At 44.7% G+C, this 19128-nt stretch overlaps 1 protein-coding gene across 1 annotated transcript in view; it reads left to right on the top strand.

Moving 5' to 3' along the window:
* CFAP20DC (CFAP20 domain containing) overlaps positions 1 to 19128 on the top strand; it is a 1688800-nt gene that overhangs the window by 661775 nt on the left and 1007897 nt on the right. The window contains exon 11 of the mRNA XM_086939066.1: positions 14484 to 14594. Within this exon, the coding sequence (XP_086795192.1) occupies positions 14484 to 14594 (111 nt within the window). The remainder of the gene's footprint in view (positions 1 to 14483; positions 14595 to 19128) is intronic.

Below are 19128 nucleotides of genomic sequence, written 5' to 3'. Positions count from 1 at the left end.
TTCTTCAAATACATGCGTCAAATTACCACAAACGTTCTAAATAGATGGTTAAGATTAGCATAAAATTAAGATTAATTTCCTAACTCGAAATCCATGTCGCTCTTATGAAAATGGATTCAAAGCTGCAAGCATAAGTTTTCCAAAATGACAATCCCTGACACCTTGGATTCCTTATTTAGCTTCGGAAACCGATTTTACCTGAGACCCACTTCAAACAAGAAAAATCTATTTATTCCTGTTACGGGCATCTTTTAGGAGTTCTGTTTGGCAGTCACCTACGGCGCCATTGTTCTTTTTTTAAACTTTATTGGTTTTCAAAAATGATCATATGCAGTTGTTCACTTACAACAATTTCCACATCAGACATGGGTATCATATAAGTGCAGTTACATTGGGGCACATGCATCAAGTAAGATACTGGTCGCAAATGGGCCGATTCGCAGAATCGGACCCTCTGCAACCGTTATTTTGCAATTTGGGATGCATCAAGCCCAAAGCAAATTGCATAATAGGGAATCACAATATTTACGATTGCCTATTTTCCGAATGCATTTAGGGAATCACAATTTGCAATTCCCTAAATGCAGTGCAGGAAGCTTGAAAATATTGCAACCCTGCATTAAGGAATTGCAATTTACCGTTGACTTCAAGTTTGTGGTAAATTGCAAATCCTTAGAAAAATGCCCTTTTTTCCATTTTTCTAAGAGCCATGTGGCGCACACACATGCCCTTAGGGCATGTATGTGTGCCACATGTGCACACTTACCTGTTTTGGAGGTGCATCAGGGTGGCCTTTTTGCCCCCTATCACCCTTGACATTGCATATTCAATTTGCGAATACCTTTTCGGTACTCGCAAATTGCGAATGCCTTCCTATTCATTCCTTTGGGTGTCTAGGCCCATAGGAATGAATGGGAAGGCATTACTTAATAGCGAATCGCAATTTGCAATTTGCTAGTAAGAAATATGTAGGAATCGCAATTTTCTCTGTGAAACCTACATGCATAGGTAATTTTGACTCCCAAATAGCGATTCCTTAATAATCTCTTTTAAGGATTCCCAATTCCCTACTTTGATGCCATGTGCCCACTAGTGTGGTTAAAAGACCATGTCTTGCTTTACATCAGTATTAGCATACATTATCATCCTAATTACTTAGTCTTTTTCAGAGCGCTGACAGTAGTAAGAGTCCACGTATTGCATTTGCGACAGTATGCGAGATCAGACCCATGCCTGTTGAATAAAAAATTACCAGAGATCACCAAAACCTGTGCCAAAAACCTACCCAGTATCAACTGCTGTGCTACTCATTAAGTTCTACTGAGATGCTACATGAAGCAGCAGCGGGAAAGGAGAGGGAGGCCGTAGGGCACACAGGATATGAGGACCAAGGTGGAGCCCTTCTGGGTATGTCTCAGCCAGCGTATGTGCCAAAGAACTTGCTGGTATGCCATCCAAATAGCCCTCAGCTCGCCTTCCCCAGGTTGCCCAGTGCAGGGCCTATAGTCCCATTGTATCTGCACAGTCACTGCTAAGGTCTTGTATTTGTAGAAGCCACCTCCACTCACAGGTTAGCAATGGGTCTCCTATGCAGTCCTCTATTTTCCTCAGTTTTCAGCGCTGCACCTTCTGTGGTGGCCTAGCTCTCCATCTCCGTTCCCTACTGGGGGGAAGGCCATGCGGTGAGTATCCGAGGCAAGCAATGTCCCTGCAAGCTATTCCCTATGGCAAATCCAGGAATCTATTACCAACTTTTTTTCAGGTTTCCTGGCATATAGTGTGAATGGCAACCAGAAGCAGTCAATAATCTGTAAACTCCTTACCATATGGAGGAAACTCACGGTCTGTGGGGTATGAGGTATGTACAGTGTAAGTAGTTGAATTGCGTGTACTTAAACCTCGTGTTGTGTGTAAGAGTATAGGTATACTCCAGGGTCTGATCCCATGCCTTCCCAATTATTTTCCACAGTCGGATTCAATTCCTTCCCAATAAAGGATCTACCAATGTAGTCCTCTCATTTGGACCCTAAATCTGCAAGGCGTCCACCCTCATGGCCAGTGCAGTTTTATATAACCAGTAAACCAGATGTCTGCTCCTGCCAAATGTAAGGAAGTTCTGCAGATGGTTGTGCACTGAGGGTTCTGGTTATAAAGCACCCAGTAGATGTCGTATGGAACTGGTCGGAGCCCCATCGTTTAAAAATTGAGTGCCAGGTAAGTTGTCTTCAGCCATCAACTCCTCCAAAGAACGAATGGAGCTCCCAGAGTTAGAGCATCAGTTTTATGAATAATAATGAACATTCTAACATTACAAATCTTTGGACTTGCCGGCATTGAGACATGATAATGCTTAAGTAAAACATATGATTATTCTACTAAGCACCATTGAAAGACTTGCAGTCTTCAATGAGACCAGATGGCTGTGGTTCATCTTCTTCCGAATTACCTGAACAACTATACCCTTGATAAATGTGTTTTCTTGTCAACTAAGTCATCACTTTGTCAATGACATCCTTGTCAATGAGCTACTATCAACCAAATAATCAAGTCTAGTCAAGTCTTCCTTCAATGCGATTCCATCAACAAGCTTGTTCATTTTAGTCTTGTCGAGGACTCCCTTATTCAAAAGGTAAAATGGAAATTAAAGGTAATTTCATTTGATTAGAAGTTAAGTTGCCAAATCCAATATTGTTTCTAGGTGCAGGTCAGATGTATTGGAGCTAGATACAGAACGGTTATTCGTTCCCCCTTAATCCCAGAATCAATTGTCTGTGCTAGGGACATGGGAACAAACAACGGGTAATCATTTGGTCAATGTGTGAGCATTATTCAATCGTAAATCTTTGGAAGTCACACATTAATATTCAGTGACCGGATGATTTAGCTAATGTCATAGTGCTTGCTCCAGCACACACATAGTATTCATTTCTATGGTATTGGTGACATCAATATCTTGAATCAGTTCTGAAATTTCAAAGCTCAGATTTGTAGGTGGAGGATAAAGGTGAATATATGCAGAGATCCAGTTGGTTTTCAACGTAACTAGCAACACTAAGGTATTCCTGTGTTTGCAGCTTTTCCTGCCCTTAGAAGGTGACCTGGCAAATCCCAAAAGGCCATTGAGGCTTCAGCTGGGCACTCCCTGAGAGATAAGAGGTTTGGCTTTGCCTTGTCTCTCATCCCCATGCTCTAAAGTCAAAAGAAGCAGATTACATTTGGACTGCACAGTTTCTACATGTTTAGTGTGAAGTGTGTTCTATTGAAATCCATCATCTGACGTTGTTCAGGCACTGCTGAACAGTGAAACACAACTGCCAATAAACTAATAAACTTGCAACCTCCGTTAGAAGGCCTTCTGAAGTGCCATCATACACATTGGACAGCCTTCTAAGTAGGACCAGAAGCGTTCCCCGGGAACCAAAGGCTTTATTGAACTCTTGGCCTATGACACTGAGGCCTTCCAGTGAATAATGTAGTCTGCTACTGCATCCCAGATCACTGGTAAAAAACACTAGTTTATGGCGCTGTCATTTTCTATTCTTCTGGTGACACTGCTAAGTAAATTATGGGGATTTATATATCAAAGAACTGTTATGTAATCTTGTTTTACATTTTTATTTTATCAGGAACCAATTTTTTTCCAATGGATTCAAGCATTATTATCTTACCAAAAATGTTTTTCGACTTTTTAGTTCTGGTGTCTGCCAAGACCTTTTGATCATACTAAAATATGTATAATATATTTACACATAGGGGCTTCCAGGCACCTCTCTTTATTCATTGGTCTGTTGTTGTGTCATTCCCATTTTACTTTCGCCCAGTACAGCATATAACATGAAGCAATAGGTCAGCCTACTTAAGCCACTGGTCAACTTCACTTTGAGTAATTGCATTTTGCTCTCTACCAAGGAGCACATGTGCACATAAGCTAGTACCCTTCGGTGAAGGTGTTTTTGTTCTTACTTTATAATTACTTTAGTGTTGCCTTTTTATTTAGACCTTGATGTGATAGCAGGATGCTTCTGATACACATTCCATCTTTATCAGACCCCATCACCTACCATATTGGTGTGAATTCCTTTGGAGTGTTTTGCTTTTATCATTGCTGCTATTTCAAAGCATACTGGATCAGATTGTGGTAATTTGAAACTGCTCTGTATTAAATTATCCTCTTTTTCCTTTTTTCTATCTCTCACTCTTTGTTTCTTCCCCTTTCTCTCTTTCCTTTGTTATTTTTCTTTCTTTCTCGTTCCTTCTTTCTTTCCATCTTTCTTTATTTCTCTTGAATTTTCTATTATTTTGCCTTCTTTCATTCTCCTGCTTTCTTTCCATCTTTCTTCTCTCTCCTTCTCTGATTTTTTTTCTTTAAATCCATTTCTTTCTCTTTCAGGTTGCTTCTTTCTTTCTTTCCATTGCCTTCTTTCATTCTTTCCTTCTTTCATTCTTACCTGCTTCCATTCTTTCTTTCTTTCTCTCTCTCTTTATCTTGCTCTATTTATTTCTCTCTCTCGTTTTTCTTTCTTTCTGTCTCTCTTTCTTCTTTTTTTTCTCGATTTGCTCTTTCTTTTTCCCTTCTATTTCCATCTTTCATTCTTTCTTTCCTTCTCTGATTATTTGCTTTACTCTATTTCTTTCTTTGACTTTGACTTAACTTCTTTCTTTCTTTTGTTCCACTGCCTTCTTCCATTCCTGCCATCTTCCATTCCTTCTTTCTGTCTTTATTTTTCTTCCTTTCTTCCTTCCCTTCTTTCCTTCTTTCCTTTATTCCTTCCTTCCTTCCTTCCTTCTTTCTTTCTTTCTTTCCTCCTTTCTTTCCTTCTTCCTTTCTTTTTTTCCTTCTTCCTTGTTTCTTCCTTTCCTTCCTTCTTTCCTTCTTTCTCATCCATTCCTTCCTTCTTCCCTTCTTTCTATTTCCTTCTTTATTCCTTTCTCTTTCCTTCTTTATTCCTTTCCCTTTTCACTTGTTTCTCGTGCCTTCTTTGATCCTTGTTGCTTTCTTCCTCTTTCCTTTCCTCCTCTGTTTGTTTGTTTCTTTCTTTCTCCTTCCTTTGTTCATTCCTTTGTTACTTCACTCTTTCCTTCTCTTTAATTTTCTCTTTCCGTCTTTCTTTCCTTATTTTCATCTTTCTTTCCTTTTTTCCTTTGTTTTCATTTTCTTCTTTCCTTCTTCCCTTCACTCTTTCATTCCCTCTCTTTCATTCTTTATTTATTTCTCTCTTGTACCCTCTTTTTTCTCTTTTCTCTATATTTTCGCTTTCCTTCGACTTTCATTTTGTCTTTCCTTTTTTGCTTTCTTTCTTTCTCAAAAGCAAGAGGCTTTCAGCCAATGCCAGACTGATTGACTTTTTAGGTATGTGTTAGCCAAGACCTTTTGATTTTACTAAAATGAAATTGTAACATAGTTAAGTATAGGGGTTTCAACCATTAGTCTGTGGTTGGTGTCATTCACATTTTTCTTCCACCTACTCCAGCATGTCATAAGGGGTAATGTATCAGCCACTTCACGTACCAAATAGGTTCATTCAGTGTCAGGGAGTTCTATGTTAGTTTGTGTGTATTTTTAGACCCCAAAAACTTTTTTTCTCTGTAGCAAATATTTTTTTTTTTCGAATGACAAGTGCCCAGCATATACCCAAATAGGTTTGAAAAAACAAAGCAAGAATTGCCAGAAGATTGGTGGCCAACGCCAGACCTACTGGCTTTGTTTACTTTCCCCTGATTATCGTTCCTTACATTTTTTGGGATAGTAGCTTAGCAAAGTATCTTTATTTTATTTTTTATAAAATTGGTTTCCATATAATTATATTTAACTAGTTTGCCCCATGACAGTAAAGAGGTGCAGATGTGGGGGAAGAAGGATCCAAATAGGCTCACAGCCAGTAAAAGACATTTGATGAAAGCATGACTACAAGGTCCACCTGTTTTCTTAACCTCGTGGAGCTCATAATAGGACACAACTAAACAAATGTGAGCATAGAAACCAAATGGGTTGGTGTGTATGACATGTATGCGTATCGTGAATGAAATTTTCACAATTGAATGCATACAAATAACATACTAACAGGGTCCTTGTGAGGTGTTGACAAAAGCCAACTAGCTTGGTGAGGCATTGGTGTGATGGCTTTAACATGTTGACCCAGGGATACAGAGAATGCTGTTTTTCTTAATGCATTGCTATTGTTTTTAACTTTGTCAGGGTACCCTTTGAAAATAAAATGAACCCTCAGCACACCAAAGACTATTTTAAATCTAGGATCCCATACAATAACCAAAGAGCTACCTTGGCTACCAAGGTTGAGTCCATTCGGATACACTACGTAGCTGGAGGAAGACTCTATGATGACACATGCCACTTGAAATTCTAGTGGGCGAAAGTCTGTTTAACACCATGGACTAAGCAGGGTTAAGGTTCCCTCATACTGTTTTTGAATAGTTAGATGTTTTGGAAGATGAGCGAACCCCATATCACTTCTCCCTCTTGGAATTTAGGAGTACTGCATTATCACAACTGCATTTAATGTTTGGATATGTGTTAGAAATGGGTTTATGGTTTTCAGGTTATGCACTTTGTACAAGCAGGAACCACCATTCTAGTCAGGAAAAACTACCTGTGCTCACCCTCTGGAAGCTTGGCACAGAGCAGTCAAGCATATCTAAAGAGGCCATGTGTAAAGTATTTGTGCAGCACTCACACACACACACACACACACACACACACACACACCCACACAAACACACACAGTGGCACAATGAAAACACCCCTAAATTACACCACACCAAAACAAGATGAAAATGACAAAAATCCAATAAGTAGAACCAGATTTATGAATTTTTAAAGAATAAATCAAAAAGTAGAGCTTAGAAGCAAATAGCACTTAGGAGTTACTTGAGGTCACACTGGACCAGGGTAAATCCAAAGTTCAGGCTGGCCGCGATGGAGGGCAGGGCGGCTTGAGAACTCATGCAGGTCCACTTGAAAAAGTACCTTGGATGGAGCAAGCGTCGATGTTGAAGATTCGATGCCTCTGTTCCGATCCGCTTAGGCGATGAAGGCATTGTCGCCGAACCCCTTTATGATGCAGGCTCTGCATCGTCGTTGAGCTGTGTATATTGTTGTCATTCAGTTGCGCAGTCCGTTGATTTAATGCAGTGAATCAGCTGCTGCATTGGCATCGAAGGCCAATACTTTGATTCTAATCGGTGTAAAGTCATCACTGCCTTGATTTTGATGGTTCTGGAAAGCAGCAGTCCCTTTAATGGGCCCAGCACTCCAGACTCCATTGTGACAGAGCCAGACGCTGTTGAAGGAAGTCTTTGATGGCCCTGAGACTTCCGAACAGGGGGTAAGCCAACAAGCCCTTGGAGTCACTCTGGGTTCAAGTAAAATGGTGCCCAGTCCTTGTCTTCAGCAGGGCAGCGATCAGCAGGCAGCAGAGCATCACAGCAAGGCAGAAAACGTGTTCTTCCAGAACAGCAGTCAATCAGACTGGCAGTCCTTGTAGCACAGCAGTCTTTACTCCTGGCAGAGTTTTTCCCAGGTCCAGTAGTGTACTGTCTTGGTAGGGTCAGAGGCCCAGTACTTATACCCAGTTGTTCCTCTGAAGTTGGAGTGACGTCAAACCAGGCCTTTCAAGTGCACAGGTCCCCATTTCTTCCCAGCCCTGGCTCCAGACTATCAGTTGGGGGTAAACAGCCCTTTTTGTGGAAAACAAGACACTGCCTATTCAGGTGTAAGTGTCCGCTCCTCTCTTTTCTTCCTGCGCACGAAGAGCTATCAGAATACAGATGACACACCCACCCTTTGTGGGTTTGTGTCTGTCTAGAGGGAATGCACCAAGTGTAGCTGTCACCCACCCCAGATGTGTATTAGCGACAGGCTGCAAGGAACACCCAGCAGTAAGAGCAGAGAAATGCCCATGTTCTAAAAGTCGCATTTTTAAAATAGTAATCTAATCCAACTTTGCCAATAAAGAGGATTTACCATAACTATTCCAAAGATATAAAACATGATGCAGCTACTCTTTTCTGATATGGAATTACAGCTCAAAATGTATTAAGGAATTCCCCATGCTATCCTAGAGAGTAGTAGGCCTTACAGTAGTCAAAAAACAAATGTGGGTTATATCACTTCCAGGACATGTCCAACTTAAAAGTGCATGTCCTACTTTTTTACTTGCACAGCACTCTGCCCTAGGGCCTATCCTAGGGGTGACTTATGTGTTATAAAAGGGGGGTGTATGGCTTGGCACGTAGTTTTAAAGGCCAAGTCGAAATGGCAGAAAACTGCATACACAGGCCTTGCAATGGCAGCGTTTTAAAGGCTACTTGTGTGGTGACAAAATCAGTGCTGCAGGCCCACTAGTAGCATCTAGGCCATGGGTATACTACTTTACAAGGGACTTAGAAGTGAACAAAATATGCCAATTGGGTATACACCAATGTCACCAATGTCACTACGTTTACTCTATAATAGTGACATTGGTGCACATGCGCTTTAGCACTGGTTTGTCCTGGTCAGCAGTCACAAAGCACTCAGAGTCAGTCCTAAGGCCAACATAAAGATACATAAAAAGAGGCAGAAAGTTGGGAAAATGTTTAGAGGAAGACTACCCTAAGGATGATGGTCTAATACGGGTGTCCCTCAAATGAAAGTGCGGAAATCTACTCAACCGCTAGGGAGTTCTCATCACTAAGGCGAAAGAACCTGGATAGACCATCTGCATTGGAGTGGCCTATCCCTGGTCTCTGTTCCACCCTGAAGTCCATACCCTGTAGGGAAATGGCCCACCTCAATGATTTTGGATTCTCGTCCCTCGTTGGCACGAGCCACCTGAGGGGTCTTTTTAGCATCCCTCATCCCAAATCACATTTCTGGGCTGCTCTTTAGAATAGTTTCTATCAAGGGGGCAACAATGGTGCCATAACCCTTGACAAACCTCCTGTAGTACCCAGTGAGGCCCAGGAATGCTCTGACCTCAGTCTGGATTTGGGGGGCTACTAGGCCATGATAGTCTCCATCTTGGCCTGGAGTGTCTGCACCTTACTCCTGCCCACCAGGTGTGCCAAGTACACCACAGGCCCCTGCCCTATCTGGCATGTACTGGCCTTGCTAGTCAGACCTGCCTGTAGAGGCAAAAGTCTGTTGCCTGACAATGTTGTAGGGGATGATATCGACAAGTAGTTTGAAGCTTATGAGGTATCTTTTCAGAGGTATATGATCCCTGAAGACCATTGGGGGCTAGCTTCCAGAAACAAATCCCTAGTTTGGGGAGGGACACCCTACTGGCCCTAGAGAAGGGGCACAGGATGAGGTATCCCCTGATGAAGGAAACTCTTTCTATGCACTGTCTCACCCCTGAAAAGGATAGGCAAAGGTTTGGGGACAGACAGTAGCTGGCCCATCAGTCTTTGGTGGATTGTGTAGATTCCTTTTGCAAAGCAGTGGATGGTGGGGTCAAGGGTAGTGAAGTAAAGGATTACCAGCAGCTAGAGTGCACATGTTCAGTCATTGTTTTGCATTTCTGCACCTGCACCTGAGTGATAGAAAGCTCCCACAACCATGGAGCTTGCTAAAGAGGCGGACCACTGACTCAGCACCAGGGTCCACAAGAAGGTATTGGGGGGGTTCACCACAAGGGTGGGCAGGCTCCCCACCAGAAGCAGGGGGGAGAGTTCTCTGAAGGTACCAAAAATAGTGTCAGGACTCCCAACCCCCACCTGAGCAAAAAACAAATAGTTCCCTGATAACAAGTCCTCAGGGAAGGCACCCTCTATGTGCTTTGAGTGACAACAGGCTGGGCATTTCAAAGGGGATTCCAAGTGTCCTAAGGGGCCACAGCCCCCACTGATGGACAGACACCATGGTCTGGCAAATGTGCCGCTTGGGTAGGAGATTGCCCCAGATAGCCGGGGGAAGGTTAGCCTAGTTTCCCTGGTTGACAGAGAGATGTACCAAAGGCTTACATGCCTAGTAATACTAAGAAATATAGATAGCGGATACCATCAATGGGCAGGATCTGGAGGCTTTGAGAGACACTGGAGCCAGTATGATAACTGTCAGATGTCATCTTGTGATATCAAGGTAGGTAGTCCCTAATGCATTCCATCAGGTTATTGTTATTGACAGCCATGAGAGTCACTATCCAGTGGCTTTGGTTCCCCTTGAGTGGGGTGGCTCCCCGGCTCCTTGAGGAAAGTTGTGTCTCCATCCATGCATGTGGATTGTCTGCTTGGCAATGACCTAGAGCACACATACCATCTGGAAAAAGGTGGAGCTCAGGTCTCACCTGGAAATGTTAGCGTTGCCTGAGTGGGGGTGCCTGACCACATCACCCTTGGCTGTCCAAGAGGGTAGTCAAGAACACCTGGAGCCTGGAAGAATAGCCCAGGTTCCTACCAAAAAGAGTAAGGGCAGGGGGTGCAGTAAACCCGCTCTTGAAACGCCCATGGTCCAGGAGAAAGCTGAGCCTGAGGGCTATGCACTGGAACTACAGGGGAGACATTACAGCCCCTGGAAACCTACCTGAACTGACCAATTGGTAGAAGGAATGGCGTCCCTCCAGGGAAGAGCTCTGCAGAGTGCAGATGGGGGTCTCAACTCTTGAGGGCCTATGGCAGCATGGCAAAGCCCAGGCAGCTGGAAACACCTCTTGTAATCATCTAATCTATTGGGAGAATGGTCTCATATATAGCGAGCTTAAGGTTTCTGATCCTGGTGCAACCTGTGTGTTGGTGGTCATCCAGTGCTACAGGGCTTTTCTACTGGAGCTGGCTCATGATATTGCCCTGGCAGGTCTTCTAGGGTAGGACAAGGCCTTTGAAAGGCTTGTCACCCACTTTTATTGGCCCCAAATGAGGATGGCCTCGGATGTGTTGTGCAGGTCATGCCCTACCTGCCAGATCGGTGGTAAGAGGAAATTTGTATCTCTCTGACGACAGCTAAGTCAGCCTCTCCATGGACTCCATTTCTGTGCCCAAACAAGCAGTAAAAAACTCTTTCAAGAAAATAGACCAAGCACTAACAATGGAAGAGCACATTTTGGCCTCCTCCGGAGTATGGTAACATAACATGCACCTTCTGCGCAGACTATTTCCCTACCTTCCAACCTCTGCCGGCAAGACTCTAGTCCAACCTTTGGTAATAAGCAGGTTGGACTACGGCAAAGCTCTCCTAGCGGATGTTAATGAGACCATAGTTGCCAAACTCCAGGTAGTTCAAAATATTGCAGCCAGACTTGTTCTCAATTGCCCTTCTGGCACAGCCTCTGCTCCGTTGCTGAGGGAACCCCACTGGCTGCCAGTGAAGAAAAGATCCTGTTTTAAGATCTGCTGCATTTCCTATAATGCCCTAAAAGGGAAAGGCCTGGTATATCTGCAACAAAAAAATCAAAACATACATTCAAGGCCACTGCCTAGGTCTTGTGACTCGCAGCGGAGGAAAGGTTTTTTCCTATCTTGCTCCCTACTACTGGAACAAGCTTCCACTGCATGTTCTTACATGTCCGAACTACTGCAAATTTAGGAAACTTCTCAAATCCCACCTATTCTGATCTTCTCTCCTCCTCTTCGATCCCTGTTTCCACAACAGCGCTTAGATGCCCCCGGAAGAGTAAAATCTAAAGGCTATTTGACGAGTTGAGAGCCAGTATAAAGGAGGAAGACCCCAAAATGCTGAACCTTGGGTTCATTCAGCCCTCAAACTGTCTTTGGTCTAGTCCAGTGGTGTTGGTGCCGAAGGCTGCCCCTCCAGGTACCACCCCTGAACTTAGTTTCTACCTATTACTGGGGGCTCAATGAAGTCATTAAAACTAACACACACCCCATCCCTAGAGCTGATGGTCTCGTGGATTAGTTATGGGCTGCTAAGTTCCTCAATACTTTTGACCTAATGTCTGGGTCCTGGCAGATTGACCTAACTGAGGGGGCCAAAGAGAGGTCTGTGTTCTGTACCCCAGAAAGCCCTCCAGCTCTGGGTGAGGCCCTTAGGTTTGAAGAACACCCCTGCAACACTCCAGAGGTTCAGCAACCAGGTCCTGTCTCCCTAAACAATAGTGCAGTCTTCAGTTCTGGCTGAGAGGGCCACCTGTGTCACCTGAGGTAGGTTCTTCAGGCTCTGCAGAGAGCAGACATGACTATCAGTGCCAGGTAGTGTAGCTTTCAGTGGTCTACTTGGGGCACCAAGTGGGAGGAGGCAAAGTGCAGCCCCTCCAGGCCAAAATGCAGACCCTACGGGCTTGCGAACCCCCAGGTTCCATACAGAGGTGAGGGTCTTCCTGGGCCTCACCGGCAATTACAGGAGACAAATCAGTAAGTACGGCACCATTGTTGCCCCTGGACATGACTGACCTCCAAAAAACAGCCCAGACAGTTGCTCTGGATGGAGGTGTGCCAAAATGCTGAAGAAGCCGATGTGCACTGTATGAGAAGCCGATGTGCACTGTATGAATGCTCAGGAACCCTGACTTCTCTAGGGAATTCCTTGTACAGACATGCCTGAGAGCATACCATAGGGGCCATGCTCTCGCAGCTAAACTAAGATGGCTTAGGTCAACCTTTTGGTGACTGCAGCATGAGCCTGATCCTGGGTTGCATGACTAGGTGTAGCTGACAGTTAGTTCTTATTTATTGCTCCCAGACAGTGAGACAAAGCAAAGCGAGGTGTTAGCAGGAAGAGCACTCTCAGTTAACGAAGAGAAGGAATTGTCATCTACCACACTTGCACATTACAAAAGCTCTGCGTGAGTACTCTCACAACTGGTTTGAGACTGGTCTTTTGTGAACACAAACAAACTGGGGGCAGGACAGAGAGGAGGGGGATGCCTAACACCTCAGTGGGGTGGAAACTCCTGGAATCTTCCTCTACCTCAAAGTGGACACCAAGTATAAATATTGGACCCTTAGACCCAACTCTTAAGTGCACTTCTGGACCTGTGAACTTGGCCAGGAAGAAGGACATCTGTGCAGCTGAAAGAACGGCCACTCTGCTAGTCTGCTGCTCCGAAGGACCGCTGCTCTGCTGCCCGCCTGGGTGAGAAAGATGGTACTTTCAACTCTAATCTCAGGACCCCAGAGTGACTCCAAAGGCTAATTGACTGGCCTCTCAATCAGAAGCCTTAGGAACAGACTGGCTTTCAGTAACCTTGAACACAGCACCTGGACTCTGCCACCTGTGAGTCCTGCCCTCCCATGTGGTGCCACCCTAGTCCTGGATCTTTGGAAGTGGGCCTTAATGTGCTCTGCCAGCCCATCTGTGGATTCAGTGCCGACATATATCCTCCATGGAGAGTCACATCTCCTGCAAAACCGGCACATCACCTCTGGTGCTCGATGCATCAGCCTTGAAACCGACACATTGCCTCTGCTGTGCAGACTTCTCTGACGCAAGAACTTTGCATAGCCATCTCCACGCAAGGACATTGCCTCGCTCAATGCAGCCCATATGAACCACTGCAGTGCGATGCATCTCCAAGCAAGGACAATGCATCATCTCTTCTATGCGGTGCATACTCAGTGCGTTACTCTGTATCTCTTTGCAACTAGGATTAAGTACTCTGTTCAGTGGGCCTAAGTGGTCCCTGTAGCTGATCTACACTCTATCGTAGTCCTCCTGAACTTGTGACTTTGTCCCGATCAGGTGAGACCAAATAACCACAGTTGGCGCCTTGAGCTCTTTGGCACTATTTTCAGTGGAATCTGTAAAACTGCATATCTCTGGTTCTACTGATTGGATTTTTGTTGTTTTGGTCTTGTTTTATTTCATGAGTGGTTTGGGCTTCTCGTTGTGTTGTGTTTTCACTTTATTACTGTTTGAAATACTGCATAAATACTTTATACATTAACTCTAAGTTAAGCTTGGCTGCTCTGTGCCAGGCTACCAGAGGGTTACCCACAGGTTCATTTGGAGTTAGATTGTCACTGCACCCTCACAGGGTGTGTGGTTGCTGTATAAAAAGGGTTTCACCCCCCTCAGCCTTTAAGCCCATTTCTTACAAACTGCTATAGGAATTCATCTCTGTATGGTTTTCAGTGGCACTAAAGGCTTTTACTTTCCCTCTTGTGAGTCTGGCTGTTTATAACGTCAGTCAAATTGCAGCAGACTTTCATCTCCATATAATGTTAAATGTTGTTCTCCATCGGTGATGTCATGGAAGCCACTTGCACTGCCCTCTGTGATATTGTGTAAGTTCTGTGTCGGTGCTTTAGAGCGGGACAGGAGGTTAGGGTTCTTGAGATAACCATAACAAGGATTATCATTATTTTTAGGGTTTAGAACATAACCATAATGTGCCTTAAACTGAGGTTAAGTGACATTTTGTGTTTTTTTAAATTAATGCATGGCATTGATCACATTTCTATTAGTGTATTGTGTGCTTTAGAGTGAGATGTCTTGGCATAGGTATATTGTTTTCGCCGTACATTTTAAGAGATGTGGGATGAAGAATAATCATGATTTTTTTTGTTTTTGCTGCTCAATGAATCAACAGATCAGCCTACCATTCAACCACATCCACCACAGGATGCTTCAGCAGAGAGAAATAACACGAGGAGGCTGCGAGTAAAAAGTGCTGGCAAAGATAGAAATGAGATCAGTAATGGTAAGATGAAAACGGAATATGGATAACATGTATTTCCTTAAGAATGCCTCGAATGGATCATTTTAATTTCCTTCTTAAAAATGGAGTGTTGTCCTTAACTAAGCAAAGAGGGTGAGCTTTGCACACTCTGCTTACCCAACTTCAAGGTGATTTGAAATATTTTTTCCTAATTCTAACTGCACATTTTTTTGATTTCTGATTGTTATTTTTCCCGCTATTGTAGTAAAATTATTATTCTGTTCAGCCCATTTTTCAAACTTTGGCCCCAAGCCAGTGATCTAGCGCATAATGCCCGGTTACTCTAGAAAGGAGATGTAGTTTATCCTTTTCGCAATCAAGATCATAGCATGCCATCCGTCTCCATTTGCTTAGACCAAAAATATATTGTCTCTCATGTTTTGATTATTGCTTGATTAATCGGATCATTTGTCTATCATTGTTTGCAAATGTATTATTTATACTGCTGCAAATCATTGATGATGGAAGAATGTGATTGCAGCAAGCTATTTAAGTCATGGTGTCCAATCTCTACTTTTTCGGGTTGGACATTGCACAATACAGCTGTCCTAATGATTTCAGCCTTTTTCCACCCTGTGCACAATTTACACTTATCTACAAAACATTTACAACCTTTGCGTCAGGCTCTCTGCGTTTTTTACTATGCTTTTGAATTGTTGTAGAAATAATATACATCACCTGGATATTTATCAGTAATTCTTTTTTTTCCTTAATTTTGTTTATTGGCATTTCGAAAACAAAAACAACCATAATACAATCAACCAGGTCTAGGTGGCATTGATACATTCGTTGTGCATGAGGGCAATACATTTATCCAACAGGTCAACATATTTCTGTTGAGTTATCCAGCTTTTCTTACAAGTAAATAGATAGCATATCTGTAGGTGGCATTTTCAATCCTCAGCTATGAGCCAATAAATTATAGCATACTGCTTTTTATGGGAAGGGAGCGCAGCCCAGACCTTTTTATTTAAACATTGTTACCACATCTCACTCCAACACCTGCCACCAGACCTACACATATCTAGGTTAACCATCCCACTGAGTTACAACTCCACCTGCTCATCCTGAATCGTATTGCCCCCCCCCTCCTCCTCCTGTAGCGATCAGGCCCATTCCAGAAACGGAGCCATATATCTCTGGGTCTCAATGTGGTAGACATCAGCTCCCAGAATGCTGCTAGTTGGTTTTGGCTGAACGTTACATCCTGTATCCAAGTTTCCATGTGAGAGCACCTTTCCTAACCCTGGCCATCCCCACCCTGCGTTTGGCTAGTAGTAGCAGTATTGCATGTAGTTTACGCGTTGCAGCTGAAGTGTCCTCAACATATCCCAGCAATCCTATAAGTGGACCCGGTACCGGGGGAGCGCCAATTATGGCATGTATTTTTTTTTAAACATCCGACCACTGGGCAACTCCACGCCATGTGTAAAAATTGTGTAAAATATATGCTGGGGCAAGTCCGCAACGCCAGGATTTGTCAATGCCTCTAACACCCAAGCTGACTATCTGACCCGGGATCTGTAGTATCTGTGTAGTTATATAAAGTGAATGAGTCCTTACTTATAGTTAGGGGACAGAGCCGTCAGATGGCCTCAGCAAAAAGCCCATTGCACTTCTGTGACCTGTACTGGTAGTTGCGAGTTCCAATTCTGCAGCATTGTGACTGTGTCACCGGAGCCCTGCATAGCACAGTACAGCCTGGTTATAAGCTGGTGGGGCGAGGGGTTCGTCAGTGTGTTCTCTAGTGCCTGCAAGGTGTGGGGGGGGGGCGGGAAGTCGGCATGCAGCTGCCTACAAGTTGCCCCTAGTTTATAATAAAAAAATAACTCCTGGATACTTACTGCCCCTTCCCCTGATGTTGTCGGTGGGGGAATAAAATCGTCTCCTGGGTACAGATCTGCAAAAGTTTGAAGTCCGAGTGACTTAGCAGCTACCCGGCTGGCACTCTCCTCCATGACAGGGGGCATGGGATTATGTGCTAGTTGTATGGAAGGTGCATATAATGTTTACATTCGGACTCTGCCTCGTAGGCGACTCAACGCCCAGCGCAAGGTCCCCACTGTGACAATCTCATCTCTTGGTCTCTTAAACGGTTTGAATAATGCAGTTAGCAAAGGGACTGGGGCCGCCACATCAATCTCACCAACGTGTGTGGCTGAAATGGGATGGGATGCACCCAATAGTGCAGAAACTGAGCCTGTGCACAATAGGCATACAGCAGTATGTCTGGAGCACCCATTCCGCCTTGTGTGAGCGGCAAGGTGTGAAGTTCCCAGGGAACTCTCGCTTGCTTACCCGCCCAGACCAATGAGATCAGTAAGGTACAGACCGATCTGAAAAACGCCTGGGTCGGCGGAAAAGGTATATTTACAAAAAGGTATAAGAATTTAGGTTGTACCACCATCTTGGCTATGGCTATTCTGACTGCTAATGAAAGCGGTACAAAAGGGGGTGGTGATGGATGGAGCATCTGAATCAATCAAACACTTACACCCAGTCAAAAGATCTGGGTTTAATCCATCACCGTTCTTTAGCCCACTCTGCCACCCCAGTTCAGACATGGCTATATGCAAATCAGTCTGACCCTGTGCCTCATGGGAAGAGTCCAGCCCGAACTGCCAAGCCATGTCTTCCCTGGACCGGAAACACACTTCGAAGGACCGGTTTCTGGCATTCCAGCCGTCTTCAGCTGGCTTGCTTGAATCCAGTGGCAAAGTGAGCAAGGGACTCACGTCTGAGCATACCCTGCCACACTTATGGCGGCCAAAAGCGGTACAAAAGGGGGTGGTGATGGACAGAGCATCTGAATCAATCAAGCACTCACACCCAGTCAAAAGATCTGGGTTTAATCCATCACCGTTCTTTAGCCCACTCTGCCACCCCAGTTCAGACATGGCTATATGCAAATCAGTCTGACCCTGTGCCTCATGGGAACAGCCCAGCCCGAACTGACAAGCCATGTCTTCCCTGGGCCGGAAACAAGCTTCCGAGGACCGGTTTCTGGCATTCCAGCCTTCTTCGGCCCAGCTTGCTTGAATCCAGTGGCAAAGTGAGCAAGGGACTCACGTCTGAGCATACCCTGCCACACTTATGGCGGCCAAAAGCGGTACAAAAGGGGGTGGTGATGGACGGAGCATTTGAATCAATCAAACACTTACACCCAGTCAAAAGATCTGGGTTTAATCCATCACCGTTCTTTAGCCCACTCTGCCACCCCAGTTCAGACATGGCTATATGCAAATCAATCTGACCCTGTGCCTCATGGGAACGTCAGTCCAAGTCCAGAGCTCCTGTATATCTCTGCACAACCAGATACCTAGATATTTCACAGGGCCATTCGCCCATTGTAAGGGGTATTCTATTGGGAATGGCTGTGTACTGTCCGTTAACAGAAATATTGTGGATTTTGCCCAATTTAGCGATATGCCTGACAGCCCGCCAAACTTAATCAGTTCACGAAGCACTGGGGCTAAATTGGCCGCGGGTCCAAGATATACAGGGTGATGTCATCTGCTTATAATGAGACCAATAGCCCCGGCGGGCTGAAGCCCAATCCCCTGGCGGCATGATGTTGGCAAAGCCTCGCCTCCAGTGGTTCCATCGCGATAGCAAATAGGAGAGGAGAGAGAGGACACCACTGCCTCATCCACATGGTGATTGGAAAACGCCGCAATGTATGTATGTATTGCGACTTATATAGCGCACGTTTTACCCGAAGGCATCAAGGCGCTTGCCTTGGGAACCCGTCCTGGCTTTTTCCCTGTGAGATAACCCCTACTGGGCATCCCCAAGGTGAAAGCCAGGCATCCCGCAGCAGGTGGGCCGCCGTAGTGGAGATTAAGCAAGCTATTGCCCAGAGTTGCAGCGTGGGACCCCATGATTAAAGTAGGCACCGAGGCGAGAATTATCGAGTCCATGGACATTTTTGGGCTCAGGACCCTGCCGCGTCGGGAATTGAACCCTGGTCCCGGGCCAGACCTCTGCATCAGGGTCTGCCGCTCTAATCAGTGAGCCACACTCCTCAATGTCATACCTTTCAGTCTGATTCTGGCTGCTGGCTCTGTGTATAGCAATCAAATTAGTCCTAAGAACAGCAGGCTAAATCCCATGCGTTCTAAGATAGCAAGTAGATATGGCCACTCCAGGAAGTCGAACGCTTTAGTAGCGTCCAGAAACACCACCACAGCTGGAAACTGCAGGTTTAAATAATGCAGCACAGAGAAAAAGGTTCTGAGATTGTGGGATGTGGACCTCCCCGGTATAAAGCCGGACTGATCCGGTCCCGCTATTAGTGGGAGCAATGGCTGTAGACTGCCTTCTATCAATTTAGCTATATCTTAGCATCTACATTAATTAATGATAGTGGTCTATAAGATTGCACTTCCTCTTTGTCTTTCCCAGGCTTCAGTAACATGATGATCACTTCTTCACGCATGTGCTGTGGTAATAGCCCCTGGGTTTGTGCCTCCTGAAACACTTCTAATAGCCGCGGAGCCAGCTCCGTTGCATAAGC

Source organism: Lissotriton vulgaris, chromosome 9, assembly GCF_964263255.1.
Source record: "Lissotriton vulgaris chromosome 9, aLisVul1.2, whole genome shotgun sequence".
NCBI classification, from domain to species: Eukaryota; Metazoa; Chordata; class Amphibia; order Caudata; family Salamandridae; genus Lissotriton; species Lissotriton vulgaris.
Note: the sequence above shows the minus strand (reverse complement) of the source record. Positions and strands in the feature narration are given on the sequence as shown.